The 23,173-nt window shown below is 50.4% G+C and overlaps 2 protein-coding genes across 9 annotated transcripts; one reads left to right on the forward strand and one right to left on the reverse strand.

Annotated features, from left to right (window-relative positions):
- The first annotated feature begins 283 nt into the window (after positions 1-283).
- Positions 284-20,142, forward strand: JMJD8 (jumonji domain containing 8). 8 transcript variants are annotated; one of them, XM_075069429.1, is made up of 10 exons: positions 324-456; positions 709-850; positions 3,090-3,182; positions 3,866-3,914; positions 4,539-4,635; positions 5,203-5,271; positions 5,471-5,590; positions 5,742-5,809; positions 6,473-6,607; positions 14,561-20,142. In XM_075069429.1, the coding sequence occupies exons 2-10, from the start codon at positions 765-767 to the stop codon at positions 14,576-14,578; spliced, it is 735 nt and encodes a 244-aa protein (XP_074925530.1). In that variant the 5' UTR covers positions 324-456; positions 709-764; the 3' UTR covers positions 14,579-20,142. The 8 variants fall into 8 exon arrangements, 6 of the variants coding, with proteins under 6 accessions (XP_032650572.1, XP_074925529.1, XP_032650571.1 ...); XM_032794681.2 differs by lacking the exons at positions 324-456; positions 14,561-20,142 and adding an exon at positions 284-311 and having other exon boundaries at positions 6,473-9,360; XR_012656523.1 differs by lacking the exon at positions 14,561-20,142 and adding an exon at positions 9,275-9,357 and having other exon boundaries at positions 322-850; positions 6,473-6,902.
- Positions 12,591-20,049, reverse strand: STUB1 (STIP1 homology and U-box containing protein 1). The gene is made up of 6 exons (XM_032794686.2): positions 19,908-20,049; positions 18,960-19,125; positions 17,478-17,568; positions 16,206-16,262; positions 15,388-15,504; positions 12,591-13,743 (listed from the first exon to the last, which is right to left on the reverse strand). Exons 1-6 carry the CDS (start codon positions 20,047-20,049, stop codon positions 13,618-13,620), a joined length of 699 nt encoding a protein of 232 aa, XP_032650577.1. The 3' UTR covers positions 12,591-13,617.
- Positions 20,143-23,173: the final 3,031 nt, after the last annotated feature.

A 23,173-nucleotide genomic window follows, 5' to 3' on the forward strand; every position in this document is an offset into this window, starting at 1 on the left:
GCCTGAACCATGAAATCCACCCCGCTGAGCAGGGTTGTTTGGCATGTGGGAGGAAGGGCTCTTGGTTCAGCCCATTTCCGGCTCAGACTAGCTGTGGGTTAGTGGCAGGGGACGTTTGTCGATGGCTGCTGGGTAAAGTAGTCACCAGGTCACCTGTCCAATAGCAGCACGCGGCATCAGCCTCTCTTCCCCTTTCACCCCTTCGAGGGACCACGAATGGAAGTGGCTCTCAGATGCCTGCTGGGTAATGTAGTCCTCAGGCCAGCAGCCAACGCAGCGGCTCGTGGCCTTCACAGCCACCCTGCCAGGCAGTGCGCGCGCGTCCCCGGGGGGAGGAGGCTGTGACATGTCTGAATTACAGCTCCCAGAATGCAATGGGGGAGGGGGGGACTCTAGGCTGAGACTTGGCGGTATCTGCAGCCGCACGCAGACAGGGAGCTGAGCTGAGGCGTGGTGGTAGGGGCCGGAGGGGCCCTGGGATGTGGGAGGCGGTACATGCAGCGCGAGGGAGGAGGGTTAAAGGGTCAAGCAGGGATACAGCGGGTATTAGCCTAGAGCTGGCGTGGGGGTTAAATTCAGAGAGGAGACGGAAGGGAAAGAGCCAGAAGTGAGCCAACAGCTGGATCGATTCCCCTGCCGGCATTAGGGTATATTAGAGCCTTACCTTTAACATCCTGTCCTGCACTGTTCTCTCCCTGGCTTTTCTAGTCTGCTTCTCTGAGAGAATCTGACACACCCAGACGGCAGAGGGCTGCTGGAGGCATATGGGATCGTGGTGGCAATTCCTTCTCCTCTGCATCCCAGTGTCGCTGCCTGGAGACTTGGATTACCTGGAAGGAAATGGGGGCTGGTAAGTAGACAACCCGTGCACCCAATTATTTTCTCAGTGTCTTCTGGGATCTAAAGCATCAGGCCTGGTCCACATTCCCCCAATGGATGTGCTGCCATGCAGAATGCTGTGTTGAATCACGAGAGGTGGTCAGGGAAACCTCCAGTGCCGAAAGAACCAGGTTCCTGCTTATCACAACATCAATACCTTGCCAGTCTCTCCACTCTGATCTTCACTGTATTCTGCTTGTCTCCTGTCAGCTGAAGAGTTATATATTGCCTTGAGGTTTGTATTCCCGAAGAAGGACCTGTTAGCCTGTTGTTGATTGCTTAGCATTTTGTAAGCAGGCCGTTGATCACCTTTTCCCCCAGGCATGGTCTTGGCTTGTGTCAGGAGAAGTAGCTCTGCCTAGATGGCTCAGCTAGAGGCAGAGTTACCTAGGGAGTAGAGTGAAGTACTAAGGATCGGGAAACCTGGGCTATGTTCTCGGTTCTGCCACTGATTCGCACTATAACCATGGGCAGGTCACTTATCCTTTCCGTGCCTCAGTTTCTCAAATTGTTGAGTCATGATAATGGTATATCCCTGCCTCCTGGGGGTTGTGAGGATCAGTTCATGAATGTGAAGTGGCTGGCAGCAAGGCACTGGAGAAACTCAAAGCATTATTGAGTGTATAATGCCGAGTGCCCTTGTGGAGATGCCAAAGACAGAGAGAGGGTTAGATTTAGAAATAAAAGGGGGAAATCTGGCCAGTGCTTAACAAAATGGGGAATGATGGCTGTTTGAAATGGCTTATGTGAGGAAGGATTTCTCCACATCCCTCTACCCCACACTCAGTGTGCAGCAGCACTAAAGCAAACAGAATGTTGGGAATCATTAGGAAAGGGATAGATAGTAAGACAGAAAATATCATATTGCCTCTATAAAAATCCCTGGTACGCCCACAGCTTGAATATTGCGTGCAGATGTGGTCGCCCCATCTCAAAAAAGATATATTGGAGTTGGAAAAGGTACAGAAAAGGGTAACCAAAATGATTAGGGGTATGGAACGGCTTCCGTATGAGGAGAGATTAATAAGACTGGGACCTTTCAGCTTGGAAAAGAGATGACTAAAGGGGGATATGATAGAGGTCTATAAAACCATGACTGTGGAGAAAGTAAGTAAGTGTTGTTTACTCCTTCTCATAACACAAGCCCTAGGGGTTACCAAATGAAATTAATAGGCAGCAGGCTTAAAACAAACACAAAGCATTTCTTCACACAATGCACGGGGAACTTGTGGAACTCCTTGCCAGAAGATGTTGTGAAGGCCAAGACTATGACAGGCTTTACCAAAGAACTAGATAAGTTCAGGGAGGATAGGTCCATCAATAGTATAGGCCAGGATGGGCAGGGATGGTGTCCCTAGCCTCTGTTTGCCAGAAGCTGGGAATGGGCAACAGAGGATGGATCACTTGATGATTACCTGTTGTGTTCATTCCCTCTAAAGCACCTGGCATTGGCCAGTGTCGAAAGACAGGATACTGGGCTAGATGGACCATTGGTCTGACCCAGTGTGGCCGTTCTTATATTCTTGTATATTAGGTGAGGCTCTTGATCTCTTTCTCCCCAACCATGTAGCTTGGGTTAGGTTGAACAGATCTAAGATTGAAAAGGCCCATAAGAACACACTCCATCCCTGCACATTGGCAGTATCTAATGCCCTAGACACAGTGTGCATTGGGGTTGAACCGTTACTACCTCTGTTCTCAGCCTAGTTCTTAAGCAGTTGATTGAAGGAGCAGATGCTTGGAGGGTCAGCAACCTCCCATGAACAGACTCAGACCAGGCATTCCCTGGCGGAGAGCAGACGTAGCTTGGAGTTGCCAGGGAGAAAGAACTGGGCTTACTGCCTTGTTACTTATCACAGTGGGCCAATCAGTGCCCCTCCTGCCATCTGCAAGGGGCTGACTAGAATATTTTGTTCCTCCCTTAAAGTGGCTGCCCCTACGGAGCTGTCATGGTGTCAGTTCCTTGATGCTCCCTGCTGAGAAATCTGACAGATTCCCCAGGCTTCTTTCCATTGCTACTGTAACCCTTGGCACTGACCCTAATGTTGGAGTTAGTGTCTCTGGGTTAGAGGGGAAGGAAGCTGGCAAGGACCAGGTCTGATCTCCCCCTGTGTGGGTTGCTGATCCTTCCGGGGCTGATGTCACTTGCTGGGAAATGCTCAGTCTGGCAGTGATTGATGACGAGGGCTCTGTCCTTTTCCCCATCCCAGGTTTACGAACAAGTACTTGGCTCTGATGGAAGAAGATCACTGCACTGTGGAGAGGAGAGACGCTTCCCTGACCTACTCCCAGTTCATAGACCAGTAGGTGTGCTGCTTGTTTTGCTCTCTGGGGCTCAAGCAGCCCCTTTCCTGTACCCAGCACTGAATGCAACCAGCATGGCTATTATGGGAGGAGGGAGGGGGATTCTCTGGGGTCTTCCTATCAACATGACTCCACAGGGTCCTAGCTATGCACAGGTCATTGTGGAAATCTCATGGCACCCAGAGGGGTGCTGGATACCTTCGGACCAGTTAGGAGATGGGGTTCTCTGTCAGCAGGCAACTTGCAGATGAGTGACCATACAACAGAATCTAATCAGAGCTTTCCATCTGCTGCTAGGAAGAGGAGTGACTCCCACAGCGAGTCCTACAAGCCCAACTTCTCCATTAGCCCCCTGCTGACCCAGCAACGTGCTAGCACAGAGCATGCACAGCTCTCTCTCCCTGCCCCCAGAGGTCCCATGACCTAGATCTGCCCTTGAGATGGTCTTTGAATGTGGCTGTCCTCAGCTTGCCCACCCACTGCCACTGAAGGTGCAAAGAATTTGAGTCTGAGCACTGAACAGCTCAGCCCATGTATCGGTCACATCAATGTGTTGCAGAGTTTCACTGCAGCTAGCACTAGTACTGTTAACAGGGGCTCTGATGGGAGTGAGCTGGGTATGTAGAATATGCCAGGTCCCAAGGAGCCAGGAAAGTGTTTAATTTCCCTCTGTGTTTTCCAGATATGCTTTTTCCAGGCCTGTTATTATCCAGGGGATCACGGACAACTCGGTAAGTGCTACATGCTCCCAGCTGTGAGGTGCCCCTCCAGCCTGAGCCATCTCAGCCCCTTGAAACCTCTCCGGCCTTTCCCCCGGACCAGGCTTAGTAGCCATGTATGCCCTCCTGGCAGCCAGGCACATGCTCCGTATTCTGGCTGAGAGTAACTTCTGCCAAAAGTGGGGATTGATAGTAGGGGACGCCATGATTTCTACTGATACTGACTCTCCCTTCTCAGTCACATGGCTACAGGGTGATGGGAAGCAGCGAGAGAGTTGAACTGGAGAGGTTTCTGAGTAAAGACCGTCAGAGTAACCCAGGGAATCTATTTGGGAGGGGAGTCCCCCGCCCCCGATGGATTCTGGAGCAACCCTCAGGATCCATTCTTAAGCAGGAAGCTCCATCCCACGGTGGCAACTGGACCCGCCCTAGGGCATCTCTGCGTTGGTCTGTGTCCAGTTGGATTTGGGAACAAGAAGGGCCGTTCTCTTTCGCTGGCAGCTCAAAAGCCAGACCTAGAGAGAGGAGGGCTGTCCTGTCGCTGCGTGGGCCCCCAGCCTGGCCTGGCACCCCAGGCCACATTTCAAACACCTCTGCCTTCCCAGGGCCCTTGTCACCTCTGCTCTGTGCTTGCAGGAATTCCAGGCGCTCTGCACGAGGAACAAGCTGCTGGCAGAGTTCGGGGACCGCCTGGTGCGTCTCAGCACTGCCAATACCTACTCCTACCATAAAGGTGCGGGGCTTGGCTCCAGGGCACGTGCGCTGAGCTGTTCTGTCACTGGGCTGGTGTGGTAGGGGGCTGTTCCAGACAGACGTGGGGTGCAAAGAGGGAACAGACAATGCCTGTCTGCTTGGCCTCAGCCAGTGCCTCCCTTCCTGCTGCCATGGCTGGTTGGTGACAGAAGAGCTTGCCTGAGGCCCTGGATTTCATTGTCCAGGGAACACACTAAGCCAGCCTTTCTCCTTTGCCTCCTCCCTCTTCCTGGCCAAAACCCCATTCTCTGCTCTTGGGGCAAGATGCTGGCCTTTGCTGTGCCTCGGTTTCTCCAGCTGTGAACTGGACACAATAGCACTTAGTCCCGGAGCTCTAGCATTCCACTTGGCCCAAGGGGGAGGTTTTCAATGTTGCTCATTGGCAGGACAACACGAACTTCTAGGCTGCTGGACTGTGGCTCCGCAGGGGGAATGAGCTGGAGGAGGGTGGAGTGTTAGAGTCCTGCTGTGCCCCCTCAGCCCTGGCTGGGAAGGTAGGTCGCACACGTTGGGGAAGGGCAGCCTTGAACTCTCTCCTCTCTCGCAGTGGACATGCCATTCCAGGAGTACGTGGAGCACCTGCTGGAGCCTCAGGACCTGGCCTCCCTGGGCAGTGGTGAGTAGAGAGCTCTCCAGGCACCCTCTTTAGTGCTCTGCCTCGGATTCAACCGTGTGGCTGAGAATTCCAGTTCTGGATGGATTCCTAGGGGCCACCTCCTGGTCGGGGTTGTGCTTCCCTCCCCAGCCTACATGCCCAGACAGACCAGAGCTTGTGCTCTCTGGGGGTTACCAATGTCTCTTTCTCCCCTCACCAGACACACTCTATTTCTTTGGAGACAATAACTTCACCGAGTGGGGCTCCCTCTTCCAGAAATACATGCCGCCTCCGTTCCGGATTCCAGGCACCAGTGGGGCCTACAGCTTTGGGATCGCCGGTCAGTACCACCCTGGGAAGAGATGAGGGCAGGGGGAAGGAATGGGCTTTAGGGGAATCCTTCCCAGGCTTAGATGGACACGTCAGCCAAGAAGCAATGGCCTAATCAGACATGGTCCATCTGATCCCATCTCTGGTCCGTTTGCCCACAGGCTCCGGTTCTGGGGTTCCCTTTCACTGGCATGGCCCAGGTTACTCGGAGGTGATCTTTGGCAGGAAGGTGAGAGCTGGGTGGGGAGTGGACTGATTTACAGACCCTGTAAAAACCAGATGTTTCCCTGTCCATGGCCCTGCTGTGGAGCAGAGCACTCTCCTAGCAAAGTGGGGATTTGATCCAGGCAGTGTAGCATAGACTATGCCAGGCCAGAGAGGACCCGTGAGCCCCTCGGCCTAGGGTGCTGTCTGTTGCAAGTGACTTAGTCCTGAGGCTTTGAAGGAATGGGAAATTTCCCCATAATACACCTGGCCACTTAGACACACTGAGGGCCAGAGGAGGAGGTTCCTTGGTGGCCCCTGTGGCAAAAGGGTGTGTACAGTCCTGGACCCCACTGTGCTAGGTGCTGTATGCACACAGAACAAGACAGCCCATACCCCAGAGATCTTGCAATCAGGCAGTGAGGTTCCTGTTCAGGTGTGACCCTCATGGGGCATCTGGAAGAGCCCTAGCAGTTCCCCTTAGACAGGCCAACCCCACATCCTTTCCAAGAGGGGAGGGAAGAAGGGGAACTGCTGGGCTTTGGGGGTAGGGAAGAGGGGTGTACCTATGAGTGGGGAGGAAGGGGGAGCCCAACCTGCAGGGAAGTAGAGATTTTCAAGTCTGCAGTTAAAGGGGACCCCCTACTAGGCAGAGCAGGGTGTTTCTTAAGAGCCCCTCTCTTTGCAGCGCTGGTTTCTGTATCCTCCTGAGAAAACCCCTGAGTTCCACCCCAACAAGACAACTCTAGCCTGGCTGCTGGACACGTACCCATTCCTGCCGCCGGAGGAACGCCCTGTGGAGTGTACCATTCACCCTGGTGAGGTCAGTCCTGCACCCTGGGGCCCAGTGAGGCCACCCCCTGCTGTAGCTGCTCAAGGGGCCTGTGGAGTGCATCAGCTTGGAACACCAGGGGCTGTGTGTCCAGAGAGAGCAGAGTGGGGAGATTCTCTGGTGCTGCACAAGCAGCAGGGACCCTGACACCACAGTGTCTGGCATGGGATCTGGGAACCCCAGTACTGAAGCCAGGCTGTCAGAAGACCAGGAATCCCAACGCAAGCACCTCTGCACCAGAGCCAGGCTGCACGGTGACCAGGCATGCACACCAGCATAAACAGCTGTAAGATTCCTGATATTGCTGCTTTCCAGACAGAAGGCAGGCTGTCCCAGGAGCAGGTCCTGGGGCTGGGCTGGAGGGGCACCAGTCCCCTGATGCAGGCATTACTGTGTGGGAGGCAGGTTGGGAGGTGTCACTGATGGGACCGGGGAGAAAACCATTGAGAGTTACAGGCAGTGCACAGCTAGGCCAGAAGGGGGAGCAGAGCTTAAGAGCCAGCTGGTAAATGTGCTGAGAGAAGCGTTGGATTAAACCTCAGCAGAGAGAGGAAGGATAGGATAGTTGGTTGGGCCCTAGGCCAGGATTTGGGAGATTGGGGGTCGTTCTCTGTGAAGGTGGGCAAGTCCTGTAGCCTCTTAGGGGAGGGGAAATACATCAGCAATTGCAAGGCGCTCAGATACTGCGGTGGTGGGGGTCCGACAGATCCATGTCAGGGCTGGCAGCGGTTCCTAGCTGGCTATCTGCCATTACACAAGTCTGTCTCTCCAGGCCTCAGCTGGGAAATGCAGACAGCACTTCCTACCCCCTGGGACCATGGTAGGGCTCACTTGGCAATGTTGAGGGACTCTAATACTAGGGAGAGAGGTTCCATAAAGAAACCCGGAATATTATGCCTTGTGACATTGCATTTTTGCCCTCTTTAGTCTCATCTGTCAGAGGATCTCAAGCACTTTAGTGTGTGCGCACATGTATTGATAAAGAATTCAGCCACACACCCTAGCTCGGGAGGGAGGTCAGTATCAATAATTCCCTGTCACAGATAGGAAAACGAAGACTCAGAGAAGGGGGATGGGCCCTACCCCCAAAGGAGCTGCCACCATGCTGGTGTGCATGAACACATGACATAGGCATGACCTGCTGTGTAGCCTGTTCACCACCCTGGCCCCCTTGTGTTTGTGTAATTCCAATGCAGCCATTCGGCACCGTTAGCAAGCTGTTTGCAGGAGCAGAAATAGCTGTGTTCTCGCCCACCCTGCCAGCTGGCTAGAGCACAGCTGTAGTGCCATGGGCAGCAAGGAGCAGAGCCGTGGGCCTCGGGACACCAGCTGGCCCCTCTCTAGAATTGCAGTCACACAGCCTACAGCTGTGGGGCAGTATTCCCTCATTAACTCTGCATCAAACTATTCCCGGACGCCTTTGCGGGCATGTAGATTAGCTGCACTGAAACACAAGATGCAGTCAGGTGTCAGTGTCTCTCTGCTAGGCCACTGAGGGCACTTGTGGCCCTTCGGGTGAGGTACAGCTGTTGGTTGGTGCCCACACAAATCTCAGTCTAAATAGAAGTCTAGCCAGAGCCCATGAAGAGCAGCACATCAGCTGCTGGCTCAGTGTTGAGGCATTAGCAAGGCTGTGTGCCAATGAGTAAATACCCAGCTCTCAGCAGGGGTCCATTTTGAGGGCAAAGCAAATGGGTAGAGACACCACAGAGGAACAGCAAGGAGCGGTTGCAGACACATGGTGCTCCTTATAACCAGCCACCAACTCACTGGAGATCCCTCGCTCAGGGCATCATGCTGCTGCCCAGCACTATAGTAGCACAGTGTCTTCTGTGCAAACTCTATAGTGAAGTCCCTAGCAGCCATCAGCCTCCAGGTTGTAATGAGGGTGGGGGCCACTAGCTGTCTTCCACTGAAGCCAATGGGAGTGACTTCTGGGATGATTTTGGCCTAATCTAGCTGTAGAAGCTCACTTACACATGGGAAGCAGCTTTCTGCAGCACAAGATCTGATGAGCCTTCTCACAGGGGAAGCTTAGGCCTGTGTGAACCACTGCTCCCAGAGCCATGGAGCACCAGCAATCAAAAGGAGCTTGGGAGTTCCATACCCTGTCAACAGAGGATCCTAGTCTGAGGCAGGACAAGTGTGAGTAGCAGCATCCAGACAGCACTGGCTGCAGTTGAATACCACTCCCAGGAGGAAGGGATGGTCAGAATGGAGGGGCCCTGCAATTGGTGGGTGAGGGGGGTGTAAGTGCACAAGCCAGCTAGTGAATGAATAGGGAAGCTGGACTCATGATTAAGGCCCAGCATCTGCTCAGAGAAATGACACCTTGAGCACGGCCCTTGCTTTAACTATGACCCAGGGGAGCTGGAGTCCGCATGAACATGCAGCCCAGCTCCGACTCACTGTCCCACCCTTAATCCTCCTGCACAAATTTGCTATGCAGTGGACAGGCTTATTCAGAGGCATGATGATGTAGGCAAGTGGCCAGTCAGCCTCAGAGACACTCTCACTGGAAGCTTAGATCACAGTTGACAGCCCAGGCTGCCAGCCAATTTCAGCAAGTAGAGCCCATGCAAGAGGGCAGCTGTATCAAGGCTGCATGGCCAGTGAAGGCCCAGGCAAGCAGCTCCCCTGCTTCTGTCTCCTGTGCAGGTGCTGTATTTCCCCCGTGGCTGGTGGCATGCCACGCTCAACTTGGATACGAGTGTCTTCATTTCCACCTTCCTGGGGTAGAAGCTCAGGGCTTTGCCTACCAGCCTGCCATTCCTCTGGAGCTGAATTGTTCACTTCCCTCCCGCCAAAGCCCTGGGTTGCTGCTGGTGAATTCTAGCCATCTCTCTCTCTACTATAACCCTGCAGGCAGAGCTGGACTCTGGCAATCAGGCTGATCTAGCTCTAATCCATCTAGGATTTATCCTGGGCTACATGAGCACCCCCATCATTCTGTGATGCAGCAGCAGCTGAGGTTGAGTTGGAGGGGGAACCCGTCTCCTTTCTCCCATACAGGGTGGGAGCTTCCAGCAGCTGGTGGCATTTTCTGCTATACTTACAACTCTGCGCTTTCTGTTCCTCAGCTCCATGGGCAGAGCTCCTCCTCTTGCCTGCCTGCTCACCCCACCCCTTTCTTTCACATCCTCTTTGTGTTTCTAACATCTGAGGAACAGAGTCCATGGCAGAAGGCAGCTTCTAGCTCAACCTTGGTCTCCAGGCAGGAGTGACATTACTATGTAGGCTCTTCTTTAAATAGACCATTGGTCAGTAGCACAGAACCAGCCCCTCCAGCTCTAGAGCTAAACCAGCAGGCCTGGGGCATAGTCTAGTCTCAGATATCCTTGTATCTGCCTTTGGTGACCCTCCCTCAGCAGCTCTGCTGAGAACTCATTTCCTGGTGCTCATTCATGGGTGCAGGGAAAAATTGAAGGACCAGTGTCTGTTACCCGGGAATCCGCTGTGGCTGGGGGTGGTTGGGCTGGCTTTCACTTGAATGTTAATGTTCAAGCAGCAAAGGATACTTGAAATAAGAGTTTAGGTTATTTATGGGGATTTTCCTATTTCAAATCTGGATTAAAATATAACTGCCTTATCTCTGCACTTGTCATGACTGCTTTAGAACTGAATCTTACCACACCACAGCCAGCCTCTGACACAAGCAGCTGTTACTTTTCCTCTCATTTACTCTTGGCCCCCAGGGATGGTGGTAAATTCATCCCTGCTCTGCCATGCCCAGGATTATTCCAGGACTAAATCTGGGTTAGGGGTTATTTTCACAGTTTTTCCCGTCCACCCCGCTGCAGAGTTTTAGTGCTTTTCAACCAGGACCTTACACACACAAACACAATCTGACTACGCTGCAGCTGGGAGCTGCGAGTGCTGCATGTGTAGATGGGAGCTAGCTGTGGTCATGTAATAGCAGTGAAGCCACGCCCACCCTGATCCTCCAATACCTAATCAAGAAGCCACTGCCCATGCTGCCACTATCCTTCCTCAAACTAGATCAAATCTAGCTCAGCTATGTCTACACAATCACCCCTCCTGACTGCAGTGCACAGACCCAAATAGCCTTAGCCTGGTTCTGCAAGTGGGGAAACTAAGGCATGGAGTTACAGCTCCAGGGCAAGACTAGAAATAGATTCCTGCCCCAACCCAGAGTTCCTTCCATTGTAATGAGCACAGACCACACTGCCTCCTAGTAATGCACCATTAGAATAGGTCTTGGGCTCGTCTGCACTAAAGGACAATTCTGCTAAACTGATGCAAGCTAGAGTGTTGCTCAACAGCCCCAGATAGCTCTGCATGGAATTTGGGTTCGTCAGCCAGTATGTAGGTCACAAGTGCAGCTGTCACCTTGCAGGCAAAACCTGGCCCCACCCAGCAGTTCTGAAGTGGCATGAGGCCCTTGTCCGACTGACTCTGGAAGCAGTCAAGATTGAACACTGGTGCCTTGAAAACAAATCAGCCAACCATCTCCATGCAGGGCAAAGCACCTGCTTCCCTTCCTCTCTCAGTAATTGCTCTGAGTTTGGAGAGGAGTCAGCCAAGAGAGGATGGCAAGAAAGATGAATAGGTTAGTTTGTAAAGTGCTAGGGATGAGCTCCATGAATGATTCATGGGACAGAAGGTCAGGCAGGTGCTGACTCGTCCCACGAGCCTGATGCAAGAATGAAAGGATACTTGATGGAATTAAAAAAAGACACCCCACTTACCAATAACAGGCAATTCTCTCCTTTGCAGCTTGTCACTAACTTGGAGAACTCTTTGCCAGAGAACTCTTAGTATGACTGAAAAAAATCACTGGGCACTTCAAAAGAAAAAATAGCATCTACAGTTACATTAGCTAGGATAAAATGACAAAGGCCACCAATCTTTCCACTTCAATGATCACCAACTGAGATCAACAGAACAGCAAGGTACACAGGGAGCAGAGGAAACCTTGACTCAGAATAGGACAGCAGACTGGCTAGACAAGTGGTTTGCTGAGATTTTATATTCAAGTATCTTGCTATGTATATCGTCCCCTCTCAACAAAAGCTCTGTCTAATATACGTACCAGTGGCTAAGTGAGCAGGGGACTTAGGACCCTGTCTTCATAAAGGCCAGTTTTTTTTTCCCCTCCTCCAGCTCCCTATAAACATCTTGGCAAATACCTGACCAAGTGGGCTAATGAGTTCATCTATAGATTCCTCCAACTGGCAGCAACACTGCTCAGCCACCTCCTCCTTCCTTATGGGGAGGGACTGAGGCTACACCTTCACTGCCTTCTCCAGACCTGGGAAGCACAAGAAGCTGCAAGCAGTTATTCTCTTACGATGTGCAATGACCCATCCAGCAAACAGGCTTTGCTTTGTATCAGTCTGAAAGCCCCTTCCCGGCCCTGAGATTGCACAACATAGCAAAGATACTAATGCTAGCAGCTTTGCCCCTAGACAGCTCCTATAGTCTGAAACCCTTTGCAGCCACAGAAACAGGAGGAAACGCCCCACAAGCCATCTTCTAGTTCAACGGAGTAATTGTATCATGTACCAGAGGGTTTCTCCAAGTATCAAAATACAATCATTGTTCTCCCTAGGAAAAATCTGATCATCTGAAAGGGACAAAATTTCAAGCAGCAACAGAACAGGTTTAGAAATCAACAAACCAAAACCAGAGAATGCTCCCTGTTAGAGAACAGCCCTGCCCATCATGCAATTGAAGAACACTTAGATCCCCCATGTGCAGACATGCAAATGGCTGCCTCCTATGTGAAGATTGCAGCTACCCTCATCTTTAACATGGAGGTACAGCCTCTGGAGACTACAGGCCCAGCATCCCATGCTGTATCTTAATGCGAGCAGCCTACCTGCACTCCTGACTAAGAGAGATGTAGAGGTGTGCTCCACTTCCGCTCCCATGTGCCCCTGGGGGCTGCCTCTGCCCAGCCTCCACCAGCCTTTTCAGAAAAGATCCCTGTAATCATGAAACATTCAGACTATTTAACACTTATTGCTGAAATATTTATTAACGTTGGCAAACTTCCGGAGAGCGAACTCATGAGCCAGGCAGTCTGCAGGCCAAGCAGACATCAAGACTTTCAACAACCAAAACGCTTTAGGCCGACTTTTTTTTTTTAAGGATTTAATTAAAACAAATATGAACTTTCATCCAAGTGGTTAGCAGGGAACTACTGTCCCTGGGGGTGGAGTGGCCTCCCCTGGGTCACGGCTTCCATCCTACAGGACAGTGGTTACCCAGTACAAGCCCGCACGCCAGTCAATGTCTGTATAATATATATTTCATTTCCCTCCCCCAGCAAGTGGCTATTTACAGGAAAACATGAAGAGAACTACACTAGACAGACAGGAGACGTAGGAAGAAACAAACTATGTACAGAGGAAGGAAGTGGGGAACGCAGCTCAGCATGGAGAGCAGGAGAGCCCTTCTGAGCCAGCTCCTCGCTCGTCACAGCCTGGGCCCTCGCTGTAGGCACAGCTCCCACATCTCCCCAGGAGCAGGGTTTGTGCTGTGAGGAAAGGGAGTAGGCAGCTGTTTTTGTGGAGGAAGCTCGTTCTTTACAGCCAAGGATCTGAAGTGGGTTATGAAAAGCTGTGATGCTGACTAGTACAAAGTGACACTGCTCTTCCAAAAGTGCTTCTGTGGATTGCATCCAGTGCTGGGTCCTCGACAGGCGCTCCCTCTCGGCCTGCCTAAGGCAGTCTTGCTTCTGTCTATCGTGTTGGGAGGTTACCAGGAGCCCAAGTGAGCAAGGAGCTGGAAGGACCCTCCATGGCCCTGCTCAGCCAGTCTAGCCCAGCTGTGGTTTCTGGGACACGAGATGATAATGCATTCTAGACCAGCACTGCCAATGGATCTCTGGGCATCCAGAGGGGAGAGAGAGAAACAAAGTGAGTAAGGCATGGTGCCAGCCCAGCATGCTGAGAGAGCAGTCCATAGCAGAGCGTGCCTGTGCTGCCACAGCTGGGGCTGCGGTGAGGATCCAGAGGACTGTGCCCACTCAGCCATCAGTACTCTTCTACCCAGCCATTTTCTGATATGAATGCATCTATCACCTCCTTCATAGCAAGGTTTGGGATCAGCTGGTCTTGGGTTAAAGGACTTCGGGTCACAGGATCAAAGTGACCAACACGCTGAAAGGGAAGAGAGACCATAAGAAGGATGGAAATAGAGCATAAACCTCAGTAACCAGCCCCTTAGCCTGTTGCTGCAGTTGCACCCCCCAGGTCTGCCAGAGACCTCCCAGCCATTCAGTCAGTCTTGGTTCCCTGGGTGTAGCTAGCCCCATCTGCCCCCCTCCTACCTGAGGGATGCTCCCTACAGACAGGATGCCACAGCTGGACAGTTTAATCTACATTGTCTTGTCTCTTCCCCTCCTGTCTCCACTTCTTACTTCAGTATGGTACTTACCCTAGTAGAAACATCTCCAGTCACAACCATTTCCATGGCTGTGGAGGTTTCAGAAAAAGAACCACCACCCCACAACCAGGAGCAGGCTGGCAATCCCACGGCACGGAGCGCACGCAAATGAGAGCACTGAGATGTAACTTAGCTTACAATTTAACATTGCTCTAGGTGCACAGACCATCTTTATAGTGGCCACTGTTGGAAGATGGTACACTGGGCTAGATGGACCTTTGGTATGACCCAGCATGGCCGTTCTTATGTTATAAATAGATCCAGTGACAAGTATTCAGGGACCCATCTAAACATAAGACTCCTCCAAATTCCTCCAAAACTAAAGGGGAGGGATAGCTCAATGCTTTGAGCATTGGCCTGCTAAACTCAGGGTTGTGAGTTCAATCCTTGAGGGGGCCACTTAGGGATCTGGGACAAAATCAGTACTTCGTCTTGCTACTGAAGGCAGGGGCCTAGACTCTATGACCTTTTGGGGTCCCTTCCAGCTCTATGAGATAGGTATATCTCCATTTTTTTTTTTTTCCATCACAGCCCCTCAAAAAAGTCTGAGAGAACAGAGACTTTACAGCATGGCCAGGAGGGCAGATGGCTCAGTCAGGGCTGGAAAACCCTGGCCGTGAGGTGAGATCCAAAGTGGATGGAGCTTCGCTGAGAGTGCCCAGCCAGCAGCCCTGTAATTAAAGCAGGGGCCTGATAGCTCGAACACTTCAGACATTCTCCAAAGGGAATGACAGGGTAAGGTAACTAGGATTCAACCCATGGAAAACTTCACAGGATGAAGCATTCAATTCCATAAGTGTGGCTCTTCTCACTGATGCTCCCTCCTTTAAACAAAGATGGGCTGGGGGACAGAATGAAGCTCAAGCTTTAAAAACAAGATACTGCAGTATTTAATATTTGGGTGGTCTCTGAAACCCCACTGTTTTTTCTGCAGGCCCCACCCCTACCCCCAGGTAAATTTCTACATTGTTACCAGGGGCTGGGGCCCACTAACACATCACAGTGCTTGCAAGGGCTACAGCTGCTCTAGGATGGGAGAGGAAGGAAGCAGCACAGAGAAGCACCTGACCACTGAGAGTTTAGTTTTTGTTGCTGTTCCCCAGTACAGTCAGTTTCCAATCTTTGTGTGGGTTTTTCACCCCCCAAAGGCGGTGCAACCCTACACAATCAGCCAGGGGGCCTCGGGTGCAGGCGCAGCATCTGGAACTACATTAACTCATGTTTGGAGACTGATTTGATTTTAAAGTTGCTATTTCCTAAAAATCGCCCTGGGTTTCTCTCCCTCACATGCGCAGCCACACTCTTCCTTTCCTCCCGCCCTCCCACTCAGATGCCCAACACTCTGGTTCCCCCATTACCTGAAGATGCTCTTCTATATCTTTCCTGTCATAGGTAATCCCACTGGGTGTGATACAGGGCTCTCGCATCAGTTCAAAACTGATCTTCCCACATAGGTAATCGGGGATGTCTCGCTTCTGACTCGAGAGAATAAAAGTTCAGCATTAGGGAGCCATCATACAACAGGCTTATCTCCAGTCTAATGCAGTAAACCAATGAACAGGTGACCCAGGGACAGGACCTCAGCAAGGGTGCAAGCAGCACAGATTCCATCACCAAGTCAGGCACATGATGGTGATCCTGCACTGCATATCAGAAAACACAGCTGGAGAAGGGGCGGGGGGGGGGCTTGGTTTCTCTCTCAATACCAAGGCCATATTTGCACTCCAACTAGCCATTACATCCACCCCCAGCTGGAGCTTCCACTGTACAGGTTTATATTCCATCCAGATAGATGCCTGGCCTTCTCCACGGCTACCACATCCAGGAGAGCAGCTGACTGACAGTGAACAGTTCTCACCCTTTTCCGTTATGAAATGTCCCGTCTCCACCAGCCATTGCAGCTGGAGTCCCAAGCTCATCCTCAAATCTGGGGCTCCATTCCCTCCCATGGAATCTGGCCTTCTGGTCCAGCTCTCATTTGAGAGAGACCTGGTATTCACAAGAGTTTTAAATCAGTCCAATAGCAGGGCGGCGGTAAGGAGAACAGGAAGGATGGGACAAGCCACAGTTCTTTGGGACCCCAAGCTAAACCACCTTATCAGTCATGTTTGATGCCCTCCCTGTGAGCACTCCTTGTCTGGTCACAGCTGCCACACCTATTTAAGCCCATCCTCACCTTCCTCTTCTCATCCACCTGAGAGAACAGCTCATCCATATCTGCTAGGTACTTGTCCTGAAAGAGAAATAACCCCTTTAATAGCAGGGGGTCAGAGGGCCCTGCAGGACTTTGTTGCCTCTTCAGCATCTCTCAGTCTGCAGAGACTTTGGTACAAACACTGCAGCCACTGATGGGGAATTTTTCCCTAACCCACTCCAACAGCATGGGAGTCATTCGCAGAACCACTTTTACAGAGAACAAACTGGCTCAAAAGTTGATAAAGGTCTTGGTCTCTCAGGGATCCTGCGGAATAGGATTTGGTGTCTCCCCTTGCCAGCCTCTGTCTGCTGCTATCAGAGTATCAGTCACATACAGACAGGAACCTTCTTGCTTTAGGAGGCAAGAACACCACCTGTAAGAACACAACTTCCGAGCTGCCGAGTAGTTACTGCTCTACACTTCTGTACAGGATACTTGGATTTAATGCTCAGACTCACTACCTAGACAACCGGGGCTGGCTATGTGTTGGTAAGAGTGTCAGCCATAACAGAGGGGATGGGAATGGTCTTGCATGTCAAATCAGTAGTGGCTCATGTGGTTGATAAAGCAGCGGTGTTGACAGCTTCCAAAAAGAGTCAGTCTGATTGGGCCAGAAGAACGTAGGGACAGGAATAAAGATCTTCATGGCTGCAAAGTGGCCATACAAAAAATCCACTGTCCACTTAATGCACAGCAACTGTCTGTGGGTGGGGCACAGAATTGAGACAGTAAAAGCAACAACATTCAACTCATCTTTAACACCTGCTGCAAGGCAGTAAGAGCACCAGGAACAGCATGCACTCTGCTCACACAGAACCCCTCCATCATCCCCCACAGCCACCCCACTGATTCTTCTGACTCATCACAGCACCCCTGAAAGTCAGGAAATTGTTCCAGCCATGTCCCCTCTAGACACACTCCAATAGGATGCTTCACAACTCCCACAAAACTTCTACTACCGTCTATTCCAACAAGCTGCAGCCCTGTGTGATGCTCTTCCTTGGTGCCTGATTCCTACTCAACTGCAATGAACCCAAAGCAGCACTGACTATCACCTTCTGTGCTATGAAGTAACCCCATCTGGACTGTGTTCATACCCCGCAGATCTGCTCCACAAGCAGGAGCTGTGGCATGGTGGCCCTGGAGAACTTCCCCTTGGGCTTGCTGCTCACACCAAGTAGGGACATATGCCCAACGCTCCCAGCAGGCCCAAATCCACACTGAGGTGATGGATTAATTAGGTTGCCTCACATGTTTGGCTTCAACGTTAGCCAGCTGGGCACGGCTCCGGCTCTCATCCACGTTCTCCTCTTGTTGTGTCCTTCGGTATTCATCCAGCTCCCTAGAGGAGAACCAGGGGGACAGCTTTCTAACTATATGGATAGGTAAGCACTGGAAGAGGTTATCTAGCGAGGTTGAAGAATCCTTGTCAGTAGAGGTTTTTAAGAACAGGTCAGACAAACACCTGTTAGGGATAGTCTAGGTTTACTTAGTCCTGTCTCAGCACAGGAGGCTGGACTTGATGACTTCTCAAGGTCCTTTCCAGCACTACATTTCTATGATTACAGTCCAGAGCAAATGATCAGCAAAGGAACTTGAAATGTCACAATGGAGGAGAAGTAAAGTTCAGCTCAGAATGAACAAACTCTTATTTTTCTTTCTCCACCTTCTTGGTGCAAGGATTCTGGCCTTCCGGGAAAGCCAGATAAGCAGGGACTCTCTACCATTTCAATAGAGTGAGCTTCCTTAGGGCAGTGCCTTCTAAGTGCCAGGGTAAGCTCTGGTAGAAGGCCACTATCTTGTCACCAATTTCACAGTACTGGGAAATGTTTACAAAAGCTTATCTTTTCCCCTCCTCCCTTTGCATACGGGAGGGTCAGCCTGTGGGATTCTGCTCCTCTCTGCCCGAGACCAGCGTTGTCTGGGATACAGTCCCTCCCTCCTGCTTGCACAGGCCCAGTGCTCTTCAGGATTCCCCTCATTCCTCCAGGCTGCGGAGAAGGCTTGTCTACGTTGTGCATTAATCCATTGTAGACGGGTGTAAATTCTACTGCACACTAGAGTGTCATGCACTAACTGATCCATATGGATCCTGCTGGCACACACTATAACTTTCCTACTGCACAATGGACAAATTGGAGAGCAACAAAAATGGTAAAAGATTTAGAGAACCTGACCTATGAGTAAAGGTTGAAAAAAGTGGGCATGTTTAGTCTTGAGAAAAAAAGAGTGAGGGGGGATTTGATAACAGTCTTCAAATCTGCTAAGGGGTGTTACAAAAAGAGAACTTGTGATCAATTGTTCTTTGCATCCACTGTATGTAGGACAAGTAGTAAAGAGGTTAATATCTAGCAAGGGAGACTTAGACAGTTTTTCCTAATATCCAACCTAACTATAAGAGTAGTTAAGCACTGAAACAGGCTTTCAAAGGAGGTTGTAGAATCTCCATCATTGGAAGTTTTTAAGAACAGGTTAGCTAAACACCTGTCAGGGATGAACTAGGTTTACTTGGTCCTGCCTCAGGGACTGAATTTGATGACATCTCACAGTCCCTTCCAGTCCTACTTTTCTATGATTCTATGACTCAGGTGCACTAAGGAACTTGAGTGGGCACCAGCAGGGTCCACACAGGTCAGTTAGTGTGTGACTCCCTAGTGTGCACTAGAATTCACACCCCACTAGCGTAGACTAATGCCCAGTGTAGAAAAGCTCAGAGATTTCTATCTGCATTACCTCTCCTTCTCAGCCATGATGAGTTTGGTTAGATAGGAGTGCAACTCATTTTCCTGGTTGATCCGTTTCTCTTCAATGTTGTTCCAGCGCTTCTTCTTGGCAATCCGCAGTGCACTTGGAATATCATCCCCAAAATTCAGTCGCTGTTCCTTGGCTAGGTTATAGGCTGGGGAGACAACAGGTGCTCTCAAGGTTGGGGACAGGGTGGAAGAAGCTGATTCTTTGCTAAATCTAGTTAGGAGGTATATCTAATTAGAGGTGGGATTTGGGTCAGTGGATTATGGCTCCCACCACCTTTGCTTTGGCCAGGAGAGTCTGGTTTTGCCCCTCTCCCTGAAGGAGGGAACAGTGAGAGACAATACCTGTGCCTTTGAGTGCTACATCACTCCCTCAGTGCAAAGCAGCTAATGGGGAATAAATCCTTGGGCCAAGAGCTGCACACAATGACTTGACCCCACTGGACCATCTCCATATAGAAGTTAGTCAAATCACTGATTTCTACACAGTTTAAGAAGAAACTGACTCCTGTTTAGGCTTCATTCCCATTCAAATATCAGCCTGTTGTCAAGTGCAGAACCAAGATACAGGGAGTGGCAATTAAACTCCTACAGGTTTCCAAATGCTATCTCTTCCTACAGAGGAATTGGATATGAGCAGTCTGAAGTGACTACACAGAACTAAACACCAGTCTTTTCTAGCTTAAATTCGTATTTTGACAAATGGTGATTTGTGCCATATACCGGTGCCTGTTTTGTAAGAGGCCCATTCATTTCTCTGCAGCTGTGGCCCTCATCATGGTGCCTGTTCTGTATTGTTCAATTCTCTGTATGTTAGCAACAGCCCAAAATAGGCCCTGGTATCCTGTTAATATGGGAGGTCTGGGCCACCTCTATAGGTTGATGATGGCTTGTGCCAGGCCTGAACATTTAATAGGAAGACACTGCTCACCTCTCTGCAGGTTAGCGATGGCCTCATCATAGTTCTCCATCTCCATCTGGCACTGCCCCAGAAAGAAATGGGCCTTCACTGACTGGCTGTCTAGTTCCAGGGCATGTTTACAATCTGCCAGGGCCTTATCATGTTGCTGCATCTTCAGGTAACACAAGGCTCGGTTGGTGTAGTATACTGCCACTAAGGGGTTCCGGTTCTGGAAGAAAAGTCAGATACATTAAAGGTCTGCCAAGGATAACACAAAGCATATGAGACTTTCATAACTGCACCTGGTCGGGAAGGGACAGAAGGGTTCAAGTCTTTCTCCTGCTCTTAGTATCTGTGAAATCTAAATATTACTGGATTGGTCCTCACTGTTCTGGTTATTTGCTCAACATTATAGTAATGGTCACAAGCAGTGCTGAAGCATGCAAGCTCTGGACTGCTGTGCTCTAGTATTTAACCTGCTTGGCCTACTGCACATTACCTTTTACAATACGGAGCCACAATTTAGGTACTCAGATGGAAATTAATGTTAAAAGCTGTCTATCTGGGCAGGCTACTGAATCCTGGCTCCTGTTTCCAGAAGTGCAAAGGCAGAATTCTGCTTTTCTCTCTCATTTAAGCCTTAACAAGGCCTACCAGGAGGGAGTGTGCCTTTCCTTCACTGGGCCAGAGGAAAGATACACCATTGAGAGGTTCCACAGACTCCTCATTATCCAGTAGACAAGGTGAGATAGAGTTCTAAGGCGCGCAAAGGATAGTTTTGGTCAGAAATCCTGCAAAGTATAATTGGATCCAGAGGTTTGCTTTGTGGGAGAGGCCCGATCCTTGACCTGAATTATTTTAAAATTACATAAATATTTTGCTCATGAAAGTTAGAACTGCACTGACTAGAGCCATTCAGGCAGGAACTGTATGTGCTTCTCCTACAGACCTCTGCCAGTGCAATATAATCCTGACCTTATGCAGCCTCTGCTATCCCAAACCCTGGGCCTCCAAATAACAAACACCAATGCAATTCCTAATCTGCTGCACCGTTCCAGTCCTGCCTAACCTCCTCCCAGTTTTGCCAGTTCACCACATTCCTTAACAAATGAGCCCCATGGTATTGTAGCCCTGGACCTCCACTTACTCTACCAATGCATGACAGTCCTGCCCTGCAGCACCAGGTATTCTACTCCTGGGCCTCTGGCACAGCTCCACTGATGCATCTCAACCCTGACCTGCCCCCTCTCCTAGCTATTCAAGTTTTGGATTTCTCCACTCTGCAGTGATTTGATGATGTGGACAAATATCCACAGGGGACTCTGAAGAGACTAATATACATTTTCACTTGTGAGTGACTCAAGAAAATTTGAACCCAAGTCTCTAAATACAAAATGCTCTAGCTCTCAGACTACAGCTTGTTCAGTAAGTGGATACAAGTGATGTTAACCAGCATGTCCTTAGAGCTAAGTGATCACTCCTGTCTTTCTAAATAGGAGACAACAATAAAGAGTCTAATCTTGTCCCATCAGCTATTTCCCAAAGGAATGTTGTATGTTGTTTACAAGTTCATCATCATGGACCCAGCTAACAGGCTTTAGTGGATACCATGAACCAGCAGCCAGGTTGATATACAAAAACACACTTAAAGAGCAGTACCATGATAGACAAACTAGGAAAACCATGAATGCTACATTGAGACAGACTAGGTGGTGACAGTCACCCAAATCAAGAGTGTATTATGGACAACACAGAGCAGAGGCAATTTGTTGAGGGTGTGTGAGTAAACACAGAATAGAGAGACTACACAAACTGGCTTTTGTAACGCTATCTTCCTAATGAAACAGAGGAAATACTTGACTCAGCTAAATACCAGGCGGGGCACAGAGACTATTCCAGACCTAGGAGAAAAGCATCCCAAACAGTAATGTCCTAACATTAGCAGCCCTGAGTGTTCAAAGAAATTTCCTTCAATCTCAAACTGTGCATCTCAGTCTGCAGAGTCTGAGAGAGAAAAAATCCCCTTGTGACAGGCATGATACAAGCAAAGGGTTTTATTTCCAAGAGGACATATGCTTAGGAACACAAATCCCCAAGAGCCATGGTATGAGCCCTAGATTATGGTTCTGATGGCACACCTGGAATCTGGACCACATCAAAGGTTCAAGTGCTGCACTAGACAGAGCTCACAAGCACTACAGTGCAGTGTTATGTAGAATGGGTCCTTTGGACAACATTTTAAACTAAGATCCTTCCTACCCATAACTAGTGGATATTGAAGTAGAAACTAAGGCCCTATCAATAAATAGTTCAACTATAGGGCTAAAGATCCCATATAGTACTCTGTGGAGAGCCTAGGAGATAAACCATGTCCTGTCTAAACCCTTTCAGCATCATAAATTTCAACATCCCCAGCTGTTTGCCTTTACTGCCATTGCCACTAACAATACTCAACTCACCTTTTTGTAAAAGATTGATATCCCAAGTCTGAGCAGCCAAGATCAGCACCCCAAGCTAAGCAATAACTGGAATGCTGAAAACATTGTCTGGGCCTAAATCCATAGGGTGACCTGAGTGTGAAAGGTTTTTCCAGGCCTCCTGTTCCCAAAGGACTCTTGTTACCAACACAGCACTGAAGGAGGGACTAGGCCTCCAAGGAAGCAGGGACCTTGGCCTGGATTCTTCCCAAAGCAGGGTGGCGTGGGGGTGTGTGTGTTTGTTTTCAAGAAAGAACTGAGTCCTGCAGTATCGCCTTTCCAGGGACACACAGTGGATACTAGCCTCAGCTTCAAACAGTTCAGTCCCCAATGTACAAACTGGCCCTCACCCTACACAGCTCAGCTCTATCTCCCCCAGATAACTCAGTTGTGTCCCCTGCAGTGTGTGCCAGCCTTTCCCCCAGATAGCTCTGCTGTCCCCCCGTAGTGGGTGTCAGCCTCACCCCCCGAACAGCTCAGCTGTGTCCCCCTGCAATGGGTGCCAGCCTCTCCCCCCCCAACAGCTCAGCTCTGTGTCTCCCTGCAGTGGGTGCCAGCCTCTCCCCCCAAACAGCTCAGCTTTGTACCCCTCCCCCGCAGTGGGTGCCAGTCCCTCCCCCCAAACAGCTCAGCTCTGTACCCCCCCCCGCGGTGGGTGCCAGCCCCTCCCCCTAGATAGTTCAGCTCTGTCCCCAACACTGGGTGCCGGCCCCTCCCCCCAGACAGCTCAGTTCTATCCCCTTAGCCCCTAGGCCTCAGCCTGGTCCCGTAGGCCGCACAGCTCCCCGGTCCCCTCAGCCCAGCCCACCTCAGGCCGCT

This window comes from Chelonoidis abingdonii, chromosome 9 (assembly GCF_003597395.2).
Source record: "Chelonoidis abingdonii isolate Lonesome George chromosome 9, CheloAbing_2.0, whole genome shotgun sequence".
NCBI lineage: Eukaryota > Metazoa > Chordata > Testudines > Testudinidae > Chelonoidis > Chelonoidis abingdonii.